This window comes from Capricornis sumatraensis, chromosome 7 (genome assembly GCF_032405125.1).
Source record: "Capricornis sumatraensis isolate serow.1 chromosome 7, serow.2, whole genome shotgun sequence".
Lineage (NCBI taxonomy): Eukaryota > Metazoa > Chordata > Mammalia > Artiodactyla > Bovidae > Capricornis > Capricornis sumatraensis.
This window is the reverse complement of record NC_091075.1, coordinates 36,579,005-36,602,222: the sequence shown is the minus strand read 5'-3', so window position 1 is coordinate 36,602,222 and position 23,218 is coordinate 36,579,005. Positions and strand designations below refer to the sequence as shown.

Genomic DNA, 23,218 nt, shown 5'->3' with positions numbered 1-23,218 from the left:
TGTCTCTACAGTATCTTTATGCTACATAAAACAGGTCTCCACAAGAACAAGAATCACTTCTTAGGAGGACCTAGATTTAAACCCAGAAGCCATAAACATTCTTATTCCACTTTCTTCTTGTGCAACTACAGTTGACCTTTGAAAAACACAATTTGCACTATGCTGGTCCATTATAGTTCTTTTTTTCCCAAATATGTATAGTTGGTCCTGCGTATCCACAATTCAGGCAACCCAAGATCACAATAGATTGTCCAAAGTTGGTTGAATCCGGGGATGTGGAACTGATGAACTTGAAAGGCCAACTGTGGAATTTGAGCATATGTGATTCACCCTCAGTCCTTGAACAACTCTCCTGCAGGTACTAAGGGAAAGTGGTACTTGATATCTATATTCATACTCCAAACTTTGTTTTTGTGTTTGTTGCTAAGTTGTGTCTGACTCTTTTGCGACCCCTTGTAATATAGCCCACCAGGCTCTTCTGTCCATGGGATTTCCCAGGCAAGAACACTGGAATGAAGTTGCCATTTCCTTCTTCAGGGGATCTTTCTGACCCAGGGATCAAACCCAAGTCTCCTGCATTGGCAGGCAGAGACTTTACCACTGAGCCACCAGGGAAGCCCATATTCAAACTTGTTTCTATTATTATTGTTATTTCTGTCATCGTTGTTTTAATTCTACTTGATATTTTTCTCTTCTTTCTCTATCTACCCTTAATGTACTGACCACTTTGAATAGTTTTGCCTAAGTAAGGCTCCGCTCCAGAGATAAATATGAAAAGTGCTCCTTTGGAAATTTAATATGTAAACCTGTCATTTAGTATTAATAACGTAGACTTCTTAGCACACAAGTTCAGTGTATGTGAAACTGTCATATGTTAATTTATTCAACAGTGACTTGGCAATATAAAGTTCACCAAGGGAGTCTCACCTTATTTGGTGTTATTTCGCCTTCTTTTGAACCAAAAGCAAGAGAATTTAGTGCAACCTGAGGTAACTTCAAGGATTGGAGAGGAGATCCTGGGAGAGAAGGTGCGCTAATACAGACTTAAAGAATACATATAAATTAGCCACATTATATCAAAACTCACATACATTTTGGGGAGGAGGAGAATTATGGGGAAAATTATAGCCAGTGAGTGTGGTAAGATATATCTAACCTATTCTGCTATTGCACTACATGTTTTGTGTGTCTTGCAAAGGCTAGCAAGAAAACAATATGACACAGTGGGCTGCCGATACACCCCTGGAATTCATTTATTTAAAATAAGTCAGGTGATTTTTATGTACGTGTGAGTTTGTCAGGATATTTGGAAATCTTTGATTTTGTGTTACATGAAAAATCTTATTTTTCTAGTTGAAATTGAGTAAACTATCACAGTGTTACCTCAAGAATGGAATCTGGAGAATTGCTTGATAAGCTTGATGTAGGTTTTACTAATCTTTCTTAAACTGATAAAGTTTTGTGTCTCTAAACTCAAAGTCAAAATTTCCAACTGTTTTAGCTTTGAAAAGTGTTGGACTTTTACAGTTTCCTTTTTTTTTATTATCCTTTTTTTATTTCCTTTTTTATTATCCAATAATATTAGGTATTGCCTTAATCTCAAGTTATAGCACAATAATTGATTTTCTGTTTGGAAAAACTACTTCCTAGGTTATACTTTCATAGCTAACATTATTACACTTAGATTTCTGATCCTGAATATTTTGAAAGGTAATGGGAATAAAAAATTCTTTTAAAACTATGTGGGTTGTATAACTTTTAGCATATTTTCAGTGCTATATATTACATTACGGTTTTTATTTTAACAGACCCTTGGTGCTATAAATGTAAAAAAAAGTGCATTTTATAATGCAAATTGAAGAAATTCTATAGTTTTGTTTTTTAAGAAGTTTCTGATGTACTGCAAAATTATTGTAAGCAAGTATACAGTTACATTTTTTTTATAAATTTTCTTGTATATCTACAAACCCATTATATGTTCTCTTTGAGTGGTCATAAAAGAATATTGCATACGCATTCTTAATATGATAACATTAAGTTTTAAATATACTATATGATAATGAAATAGGATACATTTATGGTGGTAGTTTGGTTCTGAAAGATTAATCAAATTCTCTACATGATGTGGATCTGAAGCAAGACCTTGGTACTTTTGCAACTTATCCTGATATTCAAGGAAAAAGGGAAGGCAGAAAGTAGCATTGGGAAAAATTTATTTTCAAAACCACAATTTACATCTCTAAAAATGATGCTTCCCATCTTATTAATTCTGTTATCCTGTAAATATAAAACTCTTAGTGTTGAAAATAAATTGATTTTAAAAAAAGAAGAGTTTCATAGTAAGGCAGGTCATTAGAGTTTGAGTTTATGACTTTAAAAATGATTATTTTTTTAAAGCAAATGTAAAATAATAAATTACTCTGTGTACTTTTTCACTAAAAGATACGTCAAATTAATTACAATATATAAAGTATACCTAATGTTTGTGTGTGGTTAGTCGCTCAGTCCAGGCTCCTCTGCCCATGGAATTCTCCAGGCAAGAATCCTGGAGTGGGTTGCCATGCCCTCCTTCAGGGGATCTTCTCAACTCAGAGATTGAACCCAAGTCTCCCTCATTGCAGGCAGTTTCTTTCCCTACTGAGTCACAAGGGAAGCCTAAGAATACTGGAGTAAGTAGTTTATCCCTTCTCCAAGAGATCTTCTGGACTCAGGAATCGAACCAGGATTTCCTACATTGCAGGTGGATTCTTTACCAGCTTAGCTACCAGGGAAGCCCATAGATAACTACAAAATATGTATCATAGATAACTATAAAGTATGCCTTTTGTCTAAAATAATATTTATAGAATACTGTCACCAATCAAGACATTAACCAGACTAAAATAATATAGCAAAACTACCATTTTAAAATTATTTTCATCTTTATAAATGAATTTGAAATAATTTAGTAACAATATACTGCAGTGGAATTAACAATTTGAAAAAGTTCTTTGATATCATATTAAGATAATTATTACTCAGAGATCAGATTTTATTTGACTTTAATTTGTTTTTCTTCTATAGTTCAACAGTTTCCAAATAAAATCACTTCCATGGAGTGGTGGATGAGAGGCTGGTAAATTTTTCCTGACCCTCAGTATTGAGAAATATAAAATAAGAAAAATGTTGAATACTGGAGTTAATAAATATATCAGAGAATTGATGCCGACTCAATTGGAAAAGACTCTGATGCTAGGAAAAATTGAAGGCAAAAGGAGAAGAGGGTGGCAGAGCATGAGATGTTTGAATAGCATCACCAACTCAATGGACATGAGTTGGAACAAACTCTGGGAGATAGGGAAAGACAAGGAAGCCTAATGTGCTGCAGTCCATGTGGTCACAAATTATCAGATACAACTTAGCTACTAAACAACAAGGATATGATGAATTACCTAGAAGACTAGACAAAAAGAATTTATATTAAAATCAGTTAGAGGAAGATCAACCCGTTTATGAGATTTTCTGAGTTGAGAATCACTTTTTACAGGATCAGGGGACAATAAATAAAAATTTGATCTTTATCTGTATAAAGTGTTTTTGACAATTCTGTGCCATTAACTTTTTGACAGCTTGAGTGCTCTGGGAAAAGAAGTCAATTACACTATTAATTCAATCATAACATAATTAAAATGTACAGTATCTACAATTAAATGAATACTTGTAAAGTAAAAAATATATGTGCACAAGCAGAGTTTGGTATATATGTATGCATGTACATGGATTTTAGAAATTTTTTACATATTCATTTATTTTTATTTTTGACTGTACTGGGTCTTTGTTGCTGCATGGGTGCTACTCCCTAGTTGCAGTATGCCGGCTTCTCATTGCAGTGACTTCTCTTGTCGTAGAGCATGACTTCTAGGATGCATGGGCTTAGTTGCCTGGAAGCACGTGGAATCTTCCTGAAACACGGATCAAACCCGTATCCCATGCATGATTCTTCATCATCAGACGACCAGCGAAGTCCTGCACGTGGGATTTTTTTTAAACACTAATTTGGGTCACTCTTTGCTGAACATCATTGCACTTTACTCTACATTCATTAATTCTTATTCTTTTTCTTACTGAAATGATCTTTAAACCAGATCTTAAATGACAAATGAAAATAAAAGTAGAGAATGGGAGGGAGAAATGTGAATGACGTTAATGGCAGGGAGAAAAGTTAATGAACAAGTACAATCAACTCAGTCATTTCTTTTTAGGATTAAAATACCTTAAAAGTTTGTATGAAAAGATTTGTACTCATAAGATACATACTTTCTTGAAAATTTTGGAGAAGGAAATTCTAACTGTTCAGAGGAGTAGGGTTCCTTACTATTTAATCTTATTCTGTTAAATTGTAAGCTAATATTTCACTGTTCAATCTTCAGTGAAAATAACTGAATAGATAAATATAAGAAATTTTAAATTTGAACCATATTAAAAGATGATGCAATATGAACAAAAGAGCATTGGACCAGAGGTCAGGAGACTGAAATTCTACACCTTCTAACTGTGTGACACTTACAAAATTAATCTAGGTTTGAGCTCCCTATATATTAAATAAGAATTTAAATAGATCTATAATGCTTTTTTAGCACTAAATTTGATTATTCTTTTGATTTGAGTGTTGGATACAATTGTGCAAGGTTTTGTGGATATATTATTAAACAAGAAAAATAAGCACTGTTCCTCACACTAGCCTCAGATATAGCCATTAAACAAATATTTGCTCAATGAATTATATTATCCTATTCAGAGTACATCATGAGAAACGCTGGGGTGGAAGAAGCACAAGCTGGAATCAAGATTGCTGGGAGAAATATCAAGAACCTCAGATATGCAGATGACACCACCCTTATGGCAGAAAGTGAAGAGGAACTAAAAAGCCTCTTGATGAAAGTGAAAAAGGAGAGTGAAAAAGTTGGCTTAAAGCTCAACATTCAGAGAACGAAGATCATGGCATCTGGTCCCATCACTTCATGGGAAATAGATGGGGAAACAGTGGAAATAGTGTCAGACTTTATTTTGGGGGGCTCCAAAGTCACTGCAGATAGTGATTGCAGCCATGAAATTAAAAGATGCTTTCTCCTTGGAAGGAAAGTTATGACCAACCTAGATAGCATATTAAAAAGCAGAGATATTACTTTGCCAACAAAGGTCCATCTAGTCAAGGCTATGGTTTTTCCTGTGGTCATGTATGGATGTGAGAATTGGACTGTGAAGAAAGCTGGGCACCAAAGAATTGATGCTTTTAAACTGTGGTGCTGGAGAAGACTCACGAGTCCCTTGGACTGCAAGGAGATCCAACCAGTCCATCCTAAAGGAGACCAGTCCTGGGTGTTCATTGGAAGGACTGATGCTGAAGCTGAAACTCCAATACTTTGGCCACCTCATGCGAAGAGTTGACTCATTGGAAAAGACTCTGATGCTGACAGAGATTGGGGGCAGGAGGAGAAGGGGACGACAGAAGATGAGATGGCTGGATGGCATCACTGACTCAATGCACATGAGTTTGGGTGAACTCCAGGAGTTGGTGATAGACAGGGAGGCCTGGCATGCTATGATTCATGGGGTCACAAAGATTTGGACATGACTGAGTGACTGAACTGAACTGAACTGAACTGAACTGTTATTTCTAGGTTTATGTTCTTATTGACATATTTTCTTTAGTAGTAATAATAGTTAGAATGCTTTCAGCTTCAAGAGAAAAACCTAATTCAAAGTTCATTAAATAGTCAAGAAAGGTTATTTTGCCAAACAAGAAATCTATAGATAGTCTCCAGTGTTGATTAATTCAGAGAAATAATGATAATATATGGAGGTGGATTTACTCAGTTTTTTTGTTCTTTGATTTTCCCACAGCCAAGTTTCTTCCTATTTGCAGGGTACACCTATAGTTTCTAGCAATACATCAAGTCAAAACAACGGTGGTCTCCTTCCCATTTCTCTTCTAACCAGAGAGGAAACATTTCCTTGAAGACTTCCACCAGACTCCTATCATTTCTTGGAGCTATAGGAAAGCCAGCATTTGAACAAATTAGAGTGTTTTAGGGGGCTTCCCTGGTGGCTCAGATGGTGAAGAACCCACTTGCAGCGCAGGAGACTCAGTTTTGATCCCTGGGTCGGGAAGATCCCCTGGAGAAAAAAATGGCAACCCACTCCAATATTCTTGCCTGGAGAATCCCATGGACAGAAGAGCCCTAGCAGGCTATAGTGCATGGGGTCACAAAAAGTCAGACATGACTGAAGTGGCTTAGCCTACAGGGAGTTTTTTTGTTTTTATGTTTGCGTTTGTTTTAAAGAGGCAAGAAGGAGGTATGAATGAATATGAGCAGACAGCCAACAATGTCTGTCAAAATAATATCAATCAAAAATGATAATTTTTCATTTCTCTGATAAGACTAAGCATTATGTCCACTGTTTCTTTTAAGACTTTGAACATATTTATCTTAGCTCCTTAAAATCCTTGTTTGCTAATTCTAATATATGTGTCATATGTGTGTATTCAGTCTCATCCCACTCTGCAATCCCATTGACAGTAACCTACCATGCTCCTCTGTCCATGGAATTTTCCAAGCAAGAATACTGGAGCGGGTTTCCATTTAATACTCCAGGGGATCTTCCTGACCCAGGGATCAAACCTATGTCTCCTGAATCTCCTGCATTAGAAGGTGGATATACCACTGTGCCACCTGTTAAGCCCAATATATGGGTCATCTCAGAGGATCAACAGACTTTTTTTCTGCTTCTTTGTGTGTCTATTCATTTTAATATTTGCCATACATTATGAATGGTATAGTTTTGAGAATATGCATTTTATTGTCTTCCTTTAGAGAAAGAGGGCTTCCCTGGTGGCTCAGAGGTTAAAGCGTCTGCCTGCAATGTGGGAGACCTGGGTTCGATCCCTGGGTCGGGAAGATCCCCTGGAGAAGGAAATGGCGACCCACTCCAGTATTCTTGCCTGGAGAATCCCATGGACGGAGGAGCCTGGAGAGCTACAGTCCACGGGGTCGCAAAGAGTCGGACACGACTGAGCGACTTCACTTTCACTTTAGAGAAAGAAGTGTGTTCTACCAGACAGTTAATTTATAAGTAGAACAGATTGATTTTTTTTTTTTTTTTAAGTCTGGAACTCTCCCAGCACTGTGAATATTCTATGTCATTGGCAAATGCTCTCCTGTGTCTCCATAGGCATAAAAACTGCAACTTCTGTTTTTACAGATTGCATTCAAGTTCAACACCCTGAAATCATCACAGTGGCAACTTGTATAATTTTGCTCTTTGGCACTTGGACATTTTTCTCTTTCCCTCCTGCACTATATGTTTAAAAATAAATCTGGTTATACTTTATCCAGTATTTCTCTGTATTCAGAACAGGAGGTAGAGTATAGGACAATTTGGTCCAATGTATTCCCAGAGGTCCTCTCAAATTAATTTTATTAACTACATCTGTGATAAGTGCAACAAAGAAAGGCGTATCATAGAAAAGAGGAACCTGTGCATTTTTGAAGTAGAGGGGCGCAGGTACCAAATACAAAGTTTTCACTGAAGAAGTGATGTATTTTAAGGCGAGATATGAAGGTTGGTAAGCAACACTTTATCATACATATGCAGTTTCTGAGGCAGGATAGAGCTTGGCACATTTCAGGGCAAAAGCTTTATTATTTAAAACTTACAGACTGAGAAAAGCCCATACATCTCAATTTGACTTTATCTAAATGTTGCTTAATTTTCAGTCATTAAGACTTGGTTGCCCTTTAGAAGGAACAATACAAGTAAAAATATTACTGAGCAAATCTACCAAAGATTCATGAATTTGACATAGACAGGGTGATGTGTGTATGGATGTGCTCAGTAGAGATTACACTGTCTTTGTTTTCTGTTTACAGTACTTAGGGTGATTAATGAATCACTGTATCAGGCCTCAGTGTCTTACCCTTTTGTGTGTGTGTGTGTGAAGTTAGGGACCATCTTTTTTTATATAGAACACATTTCTTCAGTTTTCTGAAACAATAATAATTCAGAGTATTGGCAGACAGAGAGCTACATATGCCAAAGTGCATGAATTGCATTATCTCATGAGCCGTACTAATGCAGGAGTAGGAGAGCCCCTGAACCTTGCTCTACCCTCCTGGTCTTATTATGGATTGTCTGTGCTAGAGGAAACTATGACTTCATATTAGAGACTTTACTCCTTTTCCTATCAGTTATAGGGGTGGATTCTTTTGAGGTGAATATTCCCAGAAACACATGGGTATTTTTGGCACAATCATGGTCTGTTGTTAAAAACCTTGGTTTTCAAAATATTTAATTATTGTAAACCCCAGGCACCGATCAATCAGAAATCCAGTGACCGTGGATGGCTCTGTTGGCCTGTGCAGCTGAGTAGCAGCCCTGCTTAACAGTCTATTTCACTAACTGCCTCAACCTAATGAAGGATGTTTTGATACTGTGGTATTACAGCTCACTATTATTCATGTTGAAACAAAGCATTTCAAAATAAATTGATGTGCTTTTCATATGGGGAGGAATATTAGTTGTTATTTTTTTGGTATCAATTACTAAGCAGTTAATAATCATGGTGAACCTCTTGAGATCAGTGACAGAATCCTTTTAATCTCTGAGCTATCAATCACCCGTGCTCTGCTAGACACAATGTGGATGTTTTCCATAATTGTGAAATGATGCCACCGTTCTCCCTCTTGTTGAAATTCAGGAAAGATCCAAACTTTTCAAGTGAAAAACAAATGGCTAATTTTCTAAGTACACTTCTGCATATAGCCCATTCTTAACTATCTGAAATGGCAGTGATCCATAGATATATAAAGATTAAACTGTAATCCTTAGATCCTCAGTAATTTCCTGAAATTAAACACATAGAACTTTACACAGGTGTGGTTTCTGAAAACTTTGGTTTCAGAAGCTTTAGTTTCTCAATGGGTGGTTTCAGTCTTTATTGATGTTGACAACATGATTGAACACAGAGGTTCGAAGAAACAGCAATCTAATTAAAAGGAATTATAAAACTGTTATTTTAATTACTTATTTTAAGAATGCTGGGGAATTTGGCACCATGGGTGGTGGTCCTGCAATACATAACAATTCACCTTCCAGAAAATTTTCTGTGTACAAATGAGAGTTATATGCACAAATGATTACAAAGAGTTATGTTTTATTAACTTTATTATTGTATTCATTTATTCAAATTCAATAATATAGTTATTTACTGAGTCAGCCTAATATGAGTCATACACCAGATGAGTTCACAACTTAAAACCTGATAAATCTTTGAAAATTCTGTGATAACTAAAATAGTATTACACACACTGTGAATTCTCATTTTTGTATTTTATTTTATTCTTATTGATCTAAGACACTAAAATAAAATTTTAAAAAAGTTAAGAATGATTCTATATCTTACTCCAAGTTGCATGTAATTAAAATGAATCAGTCATATCAAGTAAAATTTATTTTTAAAGTGAAAATGTAAGAGGTTCTTTGTGGTTACGGGTTGTTTTTTTTTTTCAGTTTTCTTTTTGTTCATTTACTTGTTTGTTTTTCACATGAGATGTGGATTCTTGTAGTAACTTAGAGCTCGAGTGCACTGCTTGCATCCAAATCTCAGCTCTGCCCATTGTTTGCTGTGTTGCTATCAGCATGTACCTTAATATGAGTCTCACTGAGACTCAAATCCCTCACTGTCAGGTAAGAATTATAATACCTAAAAGAGTTTTATGAGTACTAAATGGTTTAGCATATATGAAGTCCTTACAGGGCTACCTGAGGTACATTATTTTATATATGTGTGTGTGTGTGTGTGTGTGTGTGTGTGTGTGTGTGTGTGTGAGTGTGTACACACACACACGGACATCACTAGATGGTCAACACCGAAATCAAGATTGATTATATTCTTTGCAGCCAAACATGGAGAAGCTCTACACAGTCAGCAAAAGCAAGACCGGGAGCTGACTGTGTTCAGATCATGAACTCCTTATTGCCAAATTCAGACTAAATTGAAGAAAGTAGGGAAAACCACTAGATCATTCAGGTATGATTTAAATCAAATCCCTTATGGTTATACAGTGGAAGTGAGAAACAGATTTAAGGGACTTGATCTGATAGAGTGCCTGATGAACTATGGATGGAGGTTCATGACATTGTACAGGAGACAGGGATCAAGACCATCCCCATGGAAAAGAAATGCAAAAAAAGCAAAATGGCTGTCTGAAGAGGCCTTACAAATAGCTGTGAAAAGAAGAGACGTGAAAAGCAAAGGAGAAAAGGAAAGATATTCCCATTTGAATGCAGCATTCCAAAGACTAGTAAGGAGAGATAAGAAAGCCTTCCTCAGCAATCAATGCAAAGAAATAGAGGAAAACAACAGAATGGGAAAGACTAGAGATCTCTTCAAGAAAATTAGTTACCAAGGGAACATTTCAAGCAAAGATGGGCTCTGTAAAGGTCAGAAATGGTATGGTCCTAACAGAAGCATAAGATATTAAGAAGAGGTGGCAAGAATACACAGAAGAACTGTACAAAAAAGATCTTCACGACCAAGATAATCATGACGGTATGATCACTCACCTAGAGCCAGACATCCTGGAATGTGAAGTCATGTGGGCCTTAGAAAGCATTGCTACAAACAAAACTAGTGGAGGCGATGGAATTCCAGTTGAGCTATTTCAAATCCTGAAAGATGATGCTGTGAAAGTGCTGCACTCAATATGCCGGCACATTTAGAAAACTCAACAATGGCCACAGGACTGGAAAAGGTCAGTTTTCATTCCAATTCCAAAGAAAGGCAATGCCAAAGAATGCTCAAACTACTGCACAATTACACTCATCTCACATGCTAGTAAAGTAATGCTCAAAATTCTCCAAGCCAGGCTTCAGTAGTACAAGAACCATGAACTTCCAGATGTTCAAGCTGGTTTTAGAAAAGGCAGAGGAACCAGAGATCAAATTGCCAACATCCACTGGATCATCAAAACAGCAAGAGAGATCCAGAAACACATGTATTTCTGCTTTATTGACTATGCCAAAGTCTTTGACTGTGTGGATCACAATAAACTGTGGAAAATTCTGAAAGAGATGGGAATACTAGACCACCTGTCCTGCCTCTTGAGAAATCTGTATGCAGGTCAGGAAGCAATAGTTAGAACTGGACATGGAACAACAGACTGGTTCCAAATAGGAAAAGGAGTATGTCAAGGCTGTATATTGTCACCCTGCTTATTTAACTTATATGCAGAGTACATCATGAGAAACCCTGGGGTGGAAGAAGCACAAGCTGGAATCAAGATTGCTGGGAGAAATATCAAGAATCTCAGATATGCAGATGACACCACCCTTACGGCAAAAAGTGAAGAGGAACTCAAAAGCCTCTTGATGAAAGTGAAAGAGGAGAGTGAAATAGTTGGCTTAAAACTCAACATTCAGAAAACAAAGATCATGGCATCTGATCCCATCACTTCATGGCAGATAAATAGGGAAATAGTGGAAACAGTGTCTTTATTTTTTTGGGCCCCAAAATCACTGCAGATGGTGATTGCCACCATGAAATTAAAAGACGCTTATTCCTTGTAAGGAAAGTTATGACCAACCTAGAGAGCATATTAAAAAGGAGAGATATTACTTTGCTGACAAAGGTCTGTCTAATCAAGGCTATGGTTTTTCCAGTGGTCATGTATGGATGTGAGAGTTGGACTGTGAAGAAAGCTGGGTGCTGAAGAATTGATGCTTTTGAACTGTGGTATTGAAAAAGACTCTTGAGAATCCTGATGACTGCAAGGAGATTCAACCAGTCCATCCTAAAGGAGATAATTCCTGGGTGTTCTTTGGAAGGAGTGATGCTAAAGCTGAAACTCCAATACTTTGGCCACCTCATGCGAAGAGTTCACTCACTGGAAAAGACCCTGATGCTGGGAGGAATTGGGGGCAGGAGGAGAAGGGGACAACAAGGATGAGATGGCTGGATGGCATCACCAACTGATGCACATGAGTTTGAGTGAACTCTGATAGTTGGTGATGGACAGGAAGGCCTGGTGTGCTGTGAATCATGGGGTCGCATTGTCACACACAACTGAGCAACTGAACTGACTAACTGATTGACTGACACACACATATATTAGGACTTCCCTGGTGGCTAGTAAGCAAAGTCTTATATATACATTATGTGGTTAGTAGGAAAACAGTCTTATCCTGCTTATGTACTTAGGTTGATTCACCTCAGGTCAACTTTTTTTGGGTGCAATCTGCAGTACTGTGGGATCTTAGTTTTCCCAGATCAGGGATCAAACTCATGCCCCATGTATTGGAAGCTGGGAGTCTTAACCACTGAACTGTCAGGGAAGTCTCTCAGGCTATTTAAATTTGAGAAATTCTCTAGGCCTGTTTACTCACATGAAAAATGAACATACTATGTTTAACTCTTGGTCTTGTTTAGCATTTGAATAAATTAACACACATGAAATGGTTTTCACAGTACTTGGCCTACAGTCAATCCTTAAAAAATGTTAGCTTTGACTACTTATTTATGATTTCATTATAAACATAAAGAGGGGGTAGTAATTAATATCTTACCATTTGAAATGACAATTGTGATTAATGAATATACCTGTGAAGACAAGTAAACATTTGTGTGATCCAAAAATGTGTTTTCTTTACGATTGTGCAATGTTTTATAAATTGAATGATCACATTTGGATAAAATTAACCAAGGAAATTCTGTTTAATTTGCACCTTTACCTGAACTTAGTGGCAAGCTCCAAGGCAACTCTGTTTTTTAATTTAGGTTGCCAAGTGACCTTGTCATTTACTTCAGAGAATAATATACATAAAAGCTTTTGAAATTGAGCAAAAGTCCTAAAGTATTGTTTCATAAATTTCCTGAGCTATGAGTTTAATTGTCATTATTGTGTAGGTCCTTGGTTTTAATGAATGGAGATAAATTTAGACAAACCCATTAAAAATGACCATTTTCATAAACTCCTCCTTTCATATATTTTTATATCTGCCTCTTAAACACGTGTGAAAACTGTAAATCTTAATATCTTTTCTTTATACACACCTTTAATTAAAGTGTGTGAAAGTATTTTTGAAATGCATAATTTTAAAGTATCTGTTGATTAGCAAGTCGAGCAAAATAAATAGTTTTCCACATATTACTGTACTAAATATTTAATGATTGATTATTTGATAAGCATGCTCATTATATATGGAGTTATACACCTTACATTTACTTCACTATTTTCACATAAAATCTTATGCGTACTGCTGCTGCTACTGCTGCTAAGTCGCTTCAGTCGTGTCTGACTCTGTGTGACCCCATAGATGGCAGTCCACCAGGCTCCCCCATCCCTGGGATTCTCCAGGCAAGAATACTGGAGTGGGTTGCCATTTCCTTCTCCAATGCATCAAAGTGAAAAGTCAAAGTGAAGTCGCTCAGTTGTGTCCGACTCTTAGCAACCCCATGGACTGCAGCCTACCAGGCTCCTCCGTCCATGGGATTTTCCAGGCAAGAGTACTGGAGTGGGGTGCCATACACCTTACATTTACTTCACTATTCTCACATAAAATCTTATGCATACTTGTCTTTCTTAATCCACAAAGTGGCTTAATACACAATTGATTGATTTAGTAATTTAAAATAATAATTACCAACGGTAGTTTATGCCAATATTGCTATCTTAATCTTTTCTTGTCAGATAATTTTTAAACATTATTTTCAGAAAACCACTACATTAAATTTCACTTTCAGTGATTTCTTTTGGCTTTCAAAATTTTGAAAGGGTTAAATAAGTGTAAACAGTTTGTTATTGTGTGTAAATTGAATTTCAGTTGGAGAAAAAAAAAAGCACATTCTGAAACAGTGATTCTCATCGAATCTTACTACTGCTATATATAAAATTGAACCATTTAATAATTTGGACAAAAGGTTTCAAAATTTTCAGACTAATATGAGGAAATAATGAGAGTCACAAGGAATTTTTTCCAGCTCACTCCTAACATTGATCAGTGGCTTGGTAAATACTGCTCTGAATATGCTACATAGTAATTTTTGTTCTTTTCTTTTTTTTTTTCCCCCTTAGGAACCTTTCCCTGAAATTAGCAAAAGACATTGATCAGGAAGCCAGATATTCCCATATCAGGGGAGTGCCTAGCAGTCCATCTGCAGATTGGCCCCTGCCAAGTGTGGAAGAAAATGGAGGCATAGATTCTCTGCCATTCAGACTGATGTTACAGGACTGCACGGCTGTCAAGACATTATTATTAAAGATGAAGAGAGTTCTTCAAGAGGTAATGATCTGCTGTAAGATTGATATTTTTACTGCTGGTAGATAGTGAAGTCTGTAGACCTGGTTAGTCTCTCTTCTTTCAATAATTAACTGCATAACGCAGGGCAGGGGTCAACTATTCTCTTGGAACTTAGCCTTTCTCATATGCCAAATGAAGTGTTTGTAGTTCTGTTTTATAAGGTACTCTTCAACTCAAAGATTCTAAGATTCTGCAGAGAAACTGAAAAGAGAATAACCTGATACCTAGTCTTGGGAAGGTTGGATAAAGAAAAATGGGCATCAGCGATGGGCATAACGATGTTTGCTGCTGCTAAGTTGCTTCAGTCGTGTCCGACTATGAACGACCCCATAGACGGCAGCCCACCAGGCTCCCTGGTCCCTGGGATTCTCCAGGCAAGAATGCTGGAGTGGGTTGCCATTTCCTTCTCCAATGCATGGAAGTGAAAAGTGAAAGTGAAGTCGCTCAGTTGTGTCCGACTCTTTGTGACCCCATGACTGCAGCCTACCAGGCTCCTCCATTCATGGGATTTTCCAGGCAAGAGTACTGGAGTGGGGTGCCATTGCCTTCTCTGATCGTTATGTTTATATATTATTAAAAGCTGTTTAGAGACCTTTCAACAGGATTTCACTCTGATGATATAGAGATGTTGTATGATACCATAAAACTAGTTTATTTAGGCATTTTTTTCAAATAACAATTAAACTAATAAAATCAATCTTAATGTTTGACTGATTTTGCCCTTTGAATACAGCTGCCCTCTTGCAGCCTATGCTCAATTAGATAATGAACTAGTTAGTAAAATACTCGGGGAAGTCTTTGATCTTTACATCCAAGAATCAACCACTATTTAGGATTCAACTATGTTATGGTTTTATTTTCATAGTTAAAAGTTATTTTCTTTAGAAGATTTCTATAAAAATGTATACAATATTATTTCAAAGATGTGAAATGAAAGGACCAAAATTTTAATAACTTTCCTCTAGTCGGTAGAATTCAGAACAACAGTCTGAGATTTCTGACTCCCAGTGTGACTTTTTATTATATCCCATTATTATTTAATTTCTTTCCCATTATTTTTTAAAATATATTAATAAATACTGTGAAAACAGAGAAATGTAACTGTTTAGTATGGCTGGTGTTGTGGCTCCTTACAATGATGACCAGGTTGTACTCCCTTTTCTAACAATGACAATAATAATAACACTAGCAGCTACCACTAGAGGCCAGAATTGAATCAAGGAAAGAAAGGAACTTAAGAGAAATGGTTGTTACAGACTACGGGGGACATCCAGTCATGTATTTATGTTAGCTATTAAAGTAAATACTGGAAGAAATCTCTGCATTCTGTACCAGCTTATACTACCAGGGTAGTCTTTGTGTCTGGAATCTATGCAGTTGTGTTTAGAAGTGGCGTGTTAAGCAGTTAAGCATAGACATTAAAAAGGTTAAATTATATATATTTATAATTTAAAAAATGTATTTTTAAAAGGTAATTAGTACTCAAAGCTCTACATTTCCAACTAACTTTACTATATTTTCCGTTGAATTACACTTGTGAGCTTATTTACATATTTACATCTATTGAATCTTTATGAGGAAATAGTATATAATAGTGCTGTACACATTTCCCAATTGTAGATTTATTTAAGTCACTTTGGTAGCTTGAAAACAGCCATAAGGGAGTGTTATGCTACAGAAATTGGCATACACTACAAGGTAGGGATTTTTAATTTGTGTGTGTGTGTGTGTGTGTTCAGTTGTTCGGTCATTTCCAATTCTTTGCGAACCCATAGACTCCTCTTTTCATGGAATTTTCCAGGCAAAAATACTATAGTGGATTTCCATTTCCTTCTCCAAGGGATCTTTCCCACTCAGGGATTGAACTTGTGTCTCCTGCTTCTCCTGCATTGAAGGCAGAGGCTTTACCTCTGTGCCACCTGGGAAGCCCTAAATTTTGGTGAGCTGCTGTTAAATATTTACCAGCACACCACTATATTTATGACTATACAGTTTCTATATTGACAGCGTGTTTTTTCTGCTCTACTCCAGGCTCCCTGACCATTTGCTTGACATATAGTCTGAACCTCTTTGTTTTTTTTTTTTTTTTAATTTTTATTTTTACTTTATTTTACTTTACAATACTGTATTGGTTTTGCCATACATTGACATGAATACACCATGGATGTACATGCGATCCCAAATATGAACCCCCCTCCCACATCCCTCCCCATAACATCTCTCTGGGTCATCCCCATGCACCAGCCCCAAGCATTTTGTATCCTGCATCGGACATAGACTGGCAATTCGTTTCTTACATGATAGTATACATGTTTCAATGCCATTCTCCCAAATCATCCCACCCTCTCCCTCTCCCTCTGAGTCCAAAAGTCCGCTCTACACATCTGTGTCTCTTTTGCTGTCTTACATACAGGGTCATCATTGCCATCTTTCTAAATTCCATATATATGTGTTAGTATACTATATTGGTGTTTTTCTTTCTGGCTTACTTCACTCTGTATAATCAGCTCCAGTTTCATCCATCTCATTAGAACTGATTCAAATGTATTCCTTTTAATGGCTGAGTAATACTCCATTGTGTATATGTACCACTGCTTTCTTATCCATTCATCTGCTGATGGACATCTAGGTTGTTTCCATGTTCTGGCTATTATAAACAGTGCTGTGATGAACATTGGGGTACATGTGTCTCTTTCAATTTTGGTTTCCTCGGTGTGTATGCCCAGCAGTTGGATTGCTGGGTCATAAGGCAGTTCTATTTGCAATTTTTTAAGGAATCTCCACACTGTTTTCCATAGTGGCTGTACTAGTTTGCATTCCCACCAACAGTGTAAGAGGGTTCCCTTTTCTCCACACCCTCTCCAGCATTTATTGCTTGCAGAGTTTTGGATTGCAGACATTCTTACTGGTGTGAAGTGGTACCTCATTGTGGTTTTGATTTGCATTTCTCTAATAATAAGTGATGTTGAGCATCTTTTCATGTGTTTGTTAGCCATCTGTATGTCTTCTTTGGAGAAATGTCTATTTAGTTCTTTGGCCCATTTTTTGATTGGGTCGTTTATTTTTCTGGAATTGAGCTGCATAAGTTGCTTGTATATTTTTGAGATTAGTTGTTTGTCAGTTGCTTCATTTGCTATGATTTTCTCCCATTCAGAAGGCTGTCTTTTCACCTTGCTTATCATTTCCTTTGTTGTGCAGAAGCTTTTAATTTTAATTAGATCCCATTTGTTTATTTTTGCTTTTATTTCCAGAATTCTGGGAGGTGGATCATAGAGGATCCTGCTGTGATTTATGTCGGAGTGTGTTTTGCCTATGTTCTCCTCGAAGAGTTTTATAGTTTCGGGTCTTACATTTAGATCTTTAATCCATTTTGAGTTTATTTTTGTGTGTGGTGTTAGAAAGTGATCTAGTTTCATTCTTTTACAAGTGGTTGACCAGTTTTCCCAGCACCACTTGTTAAAGAGATTGTCTTTACTCCATTGTATATTCTTGCCTCCTTTGTCAAAGATAAGGTGTCCATATGTGTGTGGATTTATCTCTGGGCTTTCTGTTTTGTTCCATTGATCTATATTTCTGTCTTTGTGCCAGTACCATACTGTCTTGATGACTGTGGCTTTGTAGTAGAGCCTGAAGTCAGGCAAGTTAATTCCTCCAGTTCCATTCTTCTTTCTCAAGTTTGCTTTGGCTATTCGAGGTTTTTTGTATTTCCATACAATTCTTGAAATTATTTGTTCTAGTTCTGTGAATAATATCACTGGTAGCTCTATAGGGATTGCATTGAATCTGTAGATTGCTTTGGGTAGTATACTCATTTTCACTATATTGATTCTTCTGATCCATGAACATGGTATATTTCTCCATCTATTAGTGTCCTCTTTGATTTCTTTCATCTGTGTTTTATAGTTTTCTATATATAGGTCTTTAGTTTCTTTAGGTAGATATATTCCTAAAGTATTTTATTCTTTTCGTTGCAGTGGTGAATGGAATTGTTTCCTTAATTTCTTTTTCTACTTTCTCATTATTAGTGTATAGGAATGCAAGGGATTTCTGTGTGTTGATTTTATATCCTGCAACTTTACTATATCCATTGATTAGCTCTAGTAATTTTCTGGTGGAGTCTTTAGGGTTTTCTATGTAGAGGATCATATCATCTGCAAACAGTGAGAGTTTTACTTCTTCTTTTCCAATTTGGATTCCTTTTATTTCTTTTTCTGCTCTGATTGCTGTGGCCAAAACTTCCAAAACTATGTTGAACAGTAGCGGTGAAAGTGGACACCCTTGTCTTGTTCCTGACTTTAGGGGAAATGCTTTCAATTTTTCACCATTGAGGATAATGTTTGCTGTGGGTTTGTCATATATAGCTTTTAGTATGTTGAGGTATGTTCCTTCTATTCCTGCTTTCTGGAGAGTTTTTATCATAAATGGATGTTGAATTTTGTCAAAGGCCTTCTCTGCATCTATTGAGATAATCATATGGCTTTTATTTTTCAATTTGTTAATGTGGTGAATTACATTGATTGATTTGTGGATATTGAAGAATCCTTGCATCCCTGGGATAAAGCCCACTTGGTCATGGTGTATGATCTTTTTAATGTGTTGTTGGATTCTGATTGCTAGAATTTTGTTGAGGATTTTTGCATCTATGTTCATCAGTGATATTGGCCTGTAGTTTTCTTTTTTTGTGGTATCTTTGTCAGATTTTGGTATTAGGGTGATGGTGGCCTCATTGAATGAGTTTGGAAGTTTACCTTCCTCTGCAATTTTCTGGAAGAGTTTGAGGAGGACAGGTGTTAGCTCTTCTTGAAATTTTTGGTAGAATTCAGCTGTGAAGCCGTCTGGACCTGGGCTTTTGTTTGCTGGAAGATTTCTGATTACAGTTTCAATTTCCGTGCTTGTGATGGGTCTGTTAAGATTTTCTATTTCTTCCTGGTTCAGTTTTGGAAAGTTGTACTTTTCTAAGAATTTGTCCATTTCTTCCACGTTGTCCATTTTATTGGCATATAATTGCTGATAGTAGTCTCTTATGATCCTTTGTATTTCTGTGTTGTCTGTTGTGATCTCTCCATTTTCATTTCTAATTTTATTGATTTGATTTTTCTCTCTTTGTTTCTTGATGAGTCTGGCTAATGGTTTGTCAATTTTATTTATCCTTTCAAAGAACCAGCTTTTGCCTTTGTTGATTTTTGCTATGGTCTCTTTTGTTTCTTTTGCATTTATTTCTGCCCTAATTTTTAAGATTTCTTTCCTTCTACTAACTCTGGGGTTCTCCAATTCTTCCTTTTCTAGTTGCTTTAGGTGTAGAGTTAGGTTATTTATTTGACTTTTTTCTTATTTCTTGAGGTATGCCTGTATTACTATGAACTTTCCTCTTAGCACTGCTTTTACAGTGTCCCACAGGTTTTGGGTTGTTGTATTTTCATTTTCATTTGTTTCTATGCATATTTTGATATCTTTTTTGATTTCTTCTGTGATTTGTTGGTTATTCAGAAGCGTGTTGTCAGTCTCCATATGTTGGAATTTTTAATAGTTTTTCTCCTGTAATTGAGATCTAATCTTAATGCATTATGGTCAGAAAAGATGCTTGGAATGATTTCGATTTTTTTAAATTTATGAAGGTTAGATTTATGGCCCAGGATGTGATCTACCCTGGAGAAGGTTCCATGGGCACTTGAGAAAAAGGTGAAATTCATTGTTCTGGGGTGAAATGTCCTATAGATATCGATTAGGTCTAACTGGTCTATTGTATCATTTAAAGATTGTGTTTCTTTGTTAATTTTCTGTTTAGTTGATCTGTCCATAGGTGTGAGTGGTGTATTAAAGTCTCCCACTATTATTGTGTTATTGTTAATCTCCCCTTTCATACTTGTTAGCATTTGTCTTACATATTGCAGTGCTCCTATGTTGGGTGCATATATATTTATAATTGTTATATCTTCTTCTTGGATTGATCCTTTGATCATTATGTAGTGGCCTTCTTTGTCTCTTTTCACAGCCTTTGTTTTAAAGTCTATTTTATCGGATTGAGTATTGCCACTCCTGCTTTCTTTTGGTCTCTATTTGCGTGGTATATCTTTTTCCAGCCCTTCACTTTCAGTCTGTATGTGTCCCTTGTTTTGAGGTGGGTCTCTTGTAAGCAGCATATATACGAGTCTTGTTTTTGTATCCATTCAGCCAGTCTTTGCCTTTTGGTTGGGGCATTCAACCCATTTATGTTTAAGGTAATTATTGATAGTATGATCCCGTTATCATTTACTTTATTGTTTTGGGTTTGGGTTTATACACTTTTTTTGTGTTTCCTGTCTAGAGAATATCCTTTAGTGTTTGTTGGAGAGCTGGCTTGGTGGTGTTGAATTCTCTCAGCTTTTGCTTGTCTGTAAAGCTTTTGATTTCTCTTTTGTATTTGAATGAGATCCTTGCTGGGTACAGTAATCTGGGCTGTAGGTTATTTTCTTTCATCACTTTAAGTATGTCTTGCCATTCCCTCCTGGCCTGAAGAGTTTCTATTGAAAGATCAGCTGTTATCCTTATGGGAATCCCCTTGTGTGTTATTTGTTGTTTTTCCCTTGCTGCTTTTAATATCTGTTCTTTGTGTTTGATCTTTGTTAATTTGATTAATATGTGTCTTGGGGTGTTTCACCTTAGGTTTATCCTATTTGGAACTCTCCGTGTTTCTTGGACTTGGGTGATTATTTCCTTCCCCATTTAAGGAAGTTTTCAACTATTATCTCCTCAAGGATTTTCTCATGGTCTTTCTTTTTGTCTTCTTCTTCTGGGACTCCTATAATTCGAATGTTGGAGCATTTCATATTGTCCTGGAGGTCTCTGAGATTGTCCTCATTTCTTTTAATTTGTTTTTCTTGTTTCCTCTCTGATTCATTTATTTCTACCATTCTGTCTTCTATTTCACTGAGATTATCTTCTCCCTCCATTATTCTACTATTTGTTGCCTCCAGAGTGTTTCTGATCTCATTTATTGCGTTATTCATTATATATTGACTCTTTTTTATTTCTTCTAGGTCCTTGTTAAACCTTTCTTGCATCTTCTCAATCCTTTTCTCCAGGCTATTTATCTGTGATTCCATTTTGATTTCAAGATTTTGGGTCATTTTCACTGTCAATATTCGGAATTCTTTCTCAGGTAGAATCCCAACCTCTTCATCTTTTGTTTGGTTTGGTGGGCATTTCTCCTGTTGTGTTACCTGCTGAGTATTCCTCTGTCTCTTCATCTTGGTTATATTGCTGCGTTTGGGGTGGCTTTTCTATATTCTGGGAATTTGTGGAGATCTCTTTATTACGGAGCTTCCTCACTGTGGGTGGGGTTGTATCAGTGGCCTGTCAAGGTTTCCTGGTTAGGGAGGCGTGTGTTGGAGTTCTGGTGGGTGGAGCTGGGTTTCTTCTCTCTGGAGTGCAATGGAGTGACCAGTAATGGGTTATGAGACGTCAGTGGTTTTGGAGTAACTTTGAGCTGTCTGTATATTGAAGCTCAGGGGTGTGTTCCTGTGTTTCTGGAGAATTTGCATGATATGTCTTGCTCTGGAACTTGTTGGCCCTTGGGTGGAGCTTGGTTTCAGTGTAGGTATGGAGGCATTTGATGAGCTCCTATTGCTTAATGTTCCCTGGATTCAGGAGTTCTCTGATGTTCTCAGGCTTTAGACTTAAGCTTCCTGCTTCTGGTTTTCAGTTTTATTTTTACAGTAGCCTGTAGACTTCTCCATCTATACAGCACTGATAATAAAACATCTAGGTTAAAGATGAAAATTTTCTCCACATTGAGGGACACCCAAAGCGGTTCACTGAGTTACATGGAGAAGAGAAGAGGGAGGGGGTAGTTAGAGGTGACTGGAATGAGATGCAGTGAGATCAAAAGAGGAGTGAGCAAGCCACCCAATAATCACTTCCTTATGTGCAGTCCACAATCTGGACTGCTCAGAGGTATTCACGGAGTTAGTTATACAGGGAAGAGGAGAGGGAGGAAGTATACAGAGGTGGCCAGGAGGATAAAAGAGGGAAATGAAAAGTAGAGAGACAGATCCAGCCAGTAACCAGTTCCTTAGGTGTTCTCCACCGTCTGGAACACACAGAGATTCACAGAGTTGGATAGAGAAGAGAAGGGGGAGGGAAGAGACAGAGGCCACCTGGTGGAGAAAAAGGAGAGTCCAAAGGAGGAGAGAGTGGTCAAGCCAGTAATCTTGCTCTCAGATAAAATTGGATAGTGAAGTTTGGGTTTTTCAATGTACAAAATTGACAACAGAAACCAAAAAGCAAAGATTAAAAATCTAGAGTAGAGGTTGGATTTTCAAAAATACAATATTAAAGAAAAGAAAAAGAAGGAAAAACAAAACAAAACAAAACAAGAAAACAAAAAAAAGCAAAGCCACAAGAATTATTAAAAAACACCAACAGCAACCACACAAAGACTATATATGGTGTTTGCTTTAAAAAATAGTCTTTTTTTTTTTTGAAAAGTAATGGTAGGTTATAGAAATAAAAGTTAGAGGAGAAATAGAGGACTTAACAATTTTAAAAAGTTAGGGAGAAAAAAAAAGAAGAAGAGAAAGAAAAGAAGAAAAAAACAACCCCATAACGGCATCAACAAAAAAGAAAAAAAGAAAAAGAAAAAAAAAAACAAATGATCATAAAGATAGTAAAGATATATCTGGCCCTTTCTCTGGTGTTGTGGGCAGTGTGGGGTCACTTCCAAGGTGGTTCCTTCTGATTAACTTCTTCTGTTTGCTGGTCTCTTCAGTGTCTGATTTCCATCTTGACACAGAGGTGTCGGTGGTGGACACTTGTTTGGTCATGCTGTGGGGAGGGAGGGATCTGCAAACAAATAACACTGTCGTGTGCATGCAGCGTCTCAGCCCCGTTGGGCCTGTCCCTG

The 23,218-nt window shown here is 36.8% G+C and overlaps 1 protein-coding gene across 2 annotated transcripts in view; it reads left to right on the top strand.

Annotated features, from left to right (window-relative positions):
- The window catches only part of CCSER1 (coiled-coil serine rich protein 1), a 1,276,721-nt gene that overhangs the window by 333,244 nt on the left and 920,259 nt on the right, over window positions 1–23,218 (top strand). For both annotated transcript variants that reach the window (XM_068975615.1, XM_068975616.1), the window contains exon 5: window positions 14,112–14,319. In XM_068975615.1, coding sequence (XP_068831716.1) covers window positions 14,112–14,319 — 208 coding nt within the window. The remainder of the gene's footprint in view (window positions 1–14,111; window positions 14,320–23,218) is intronic.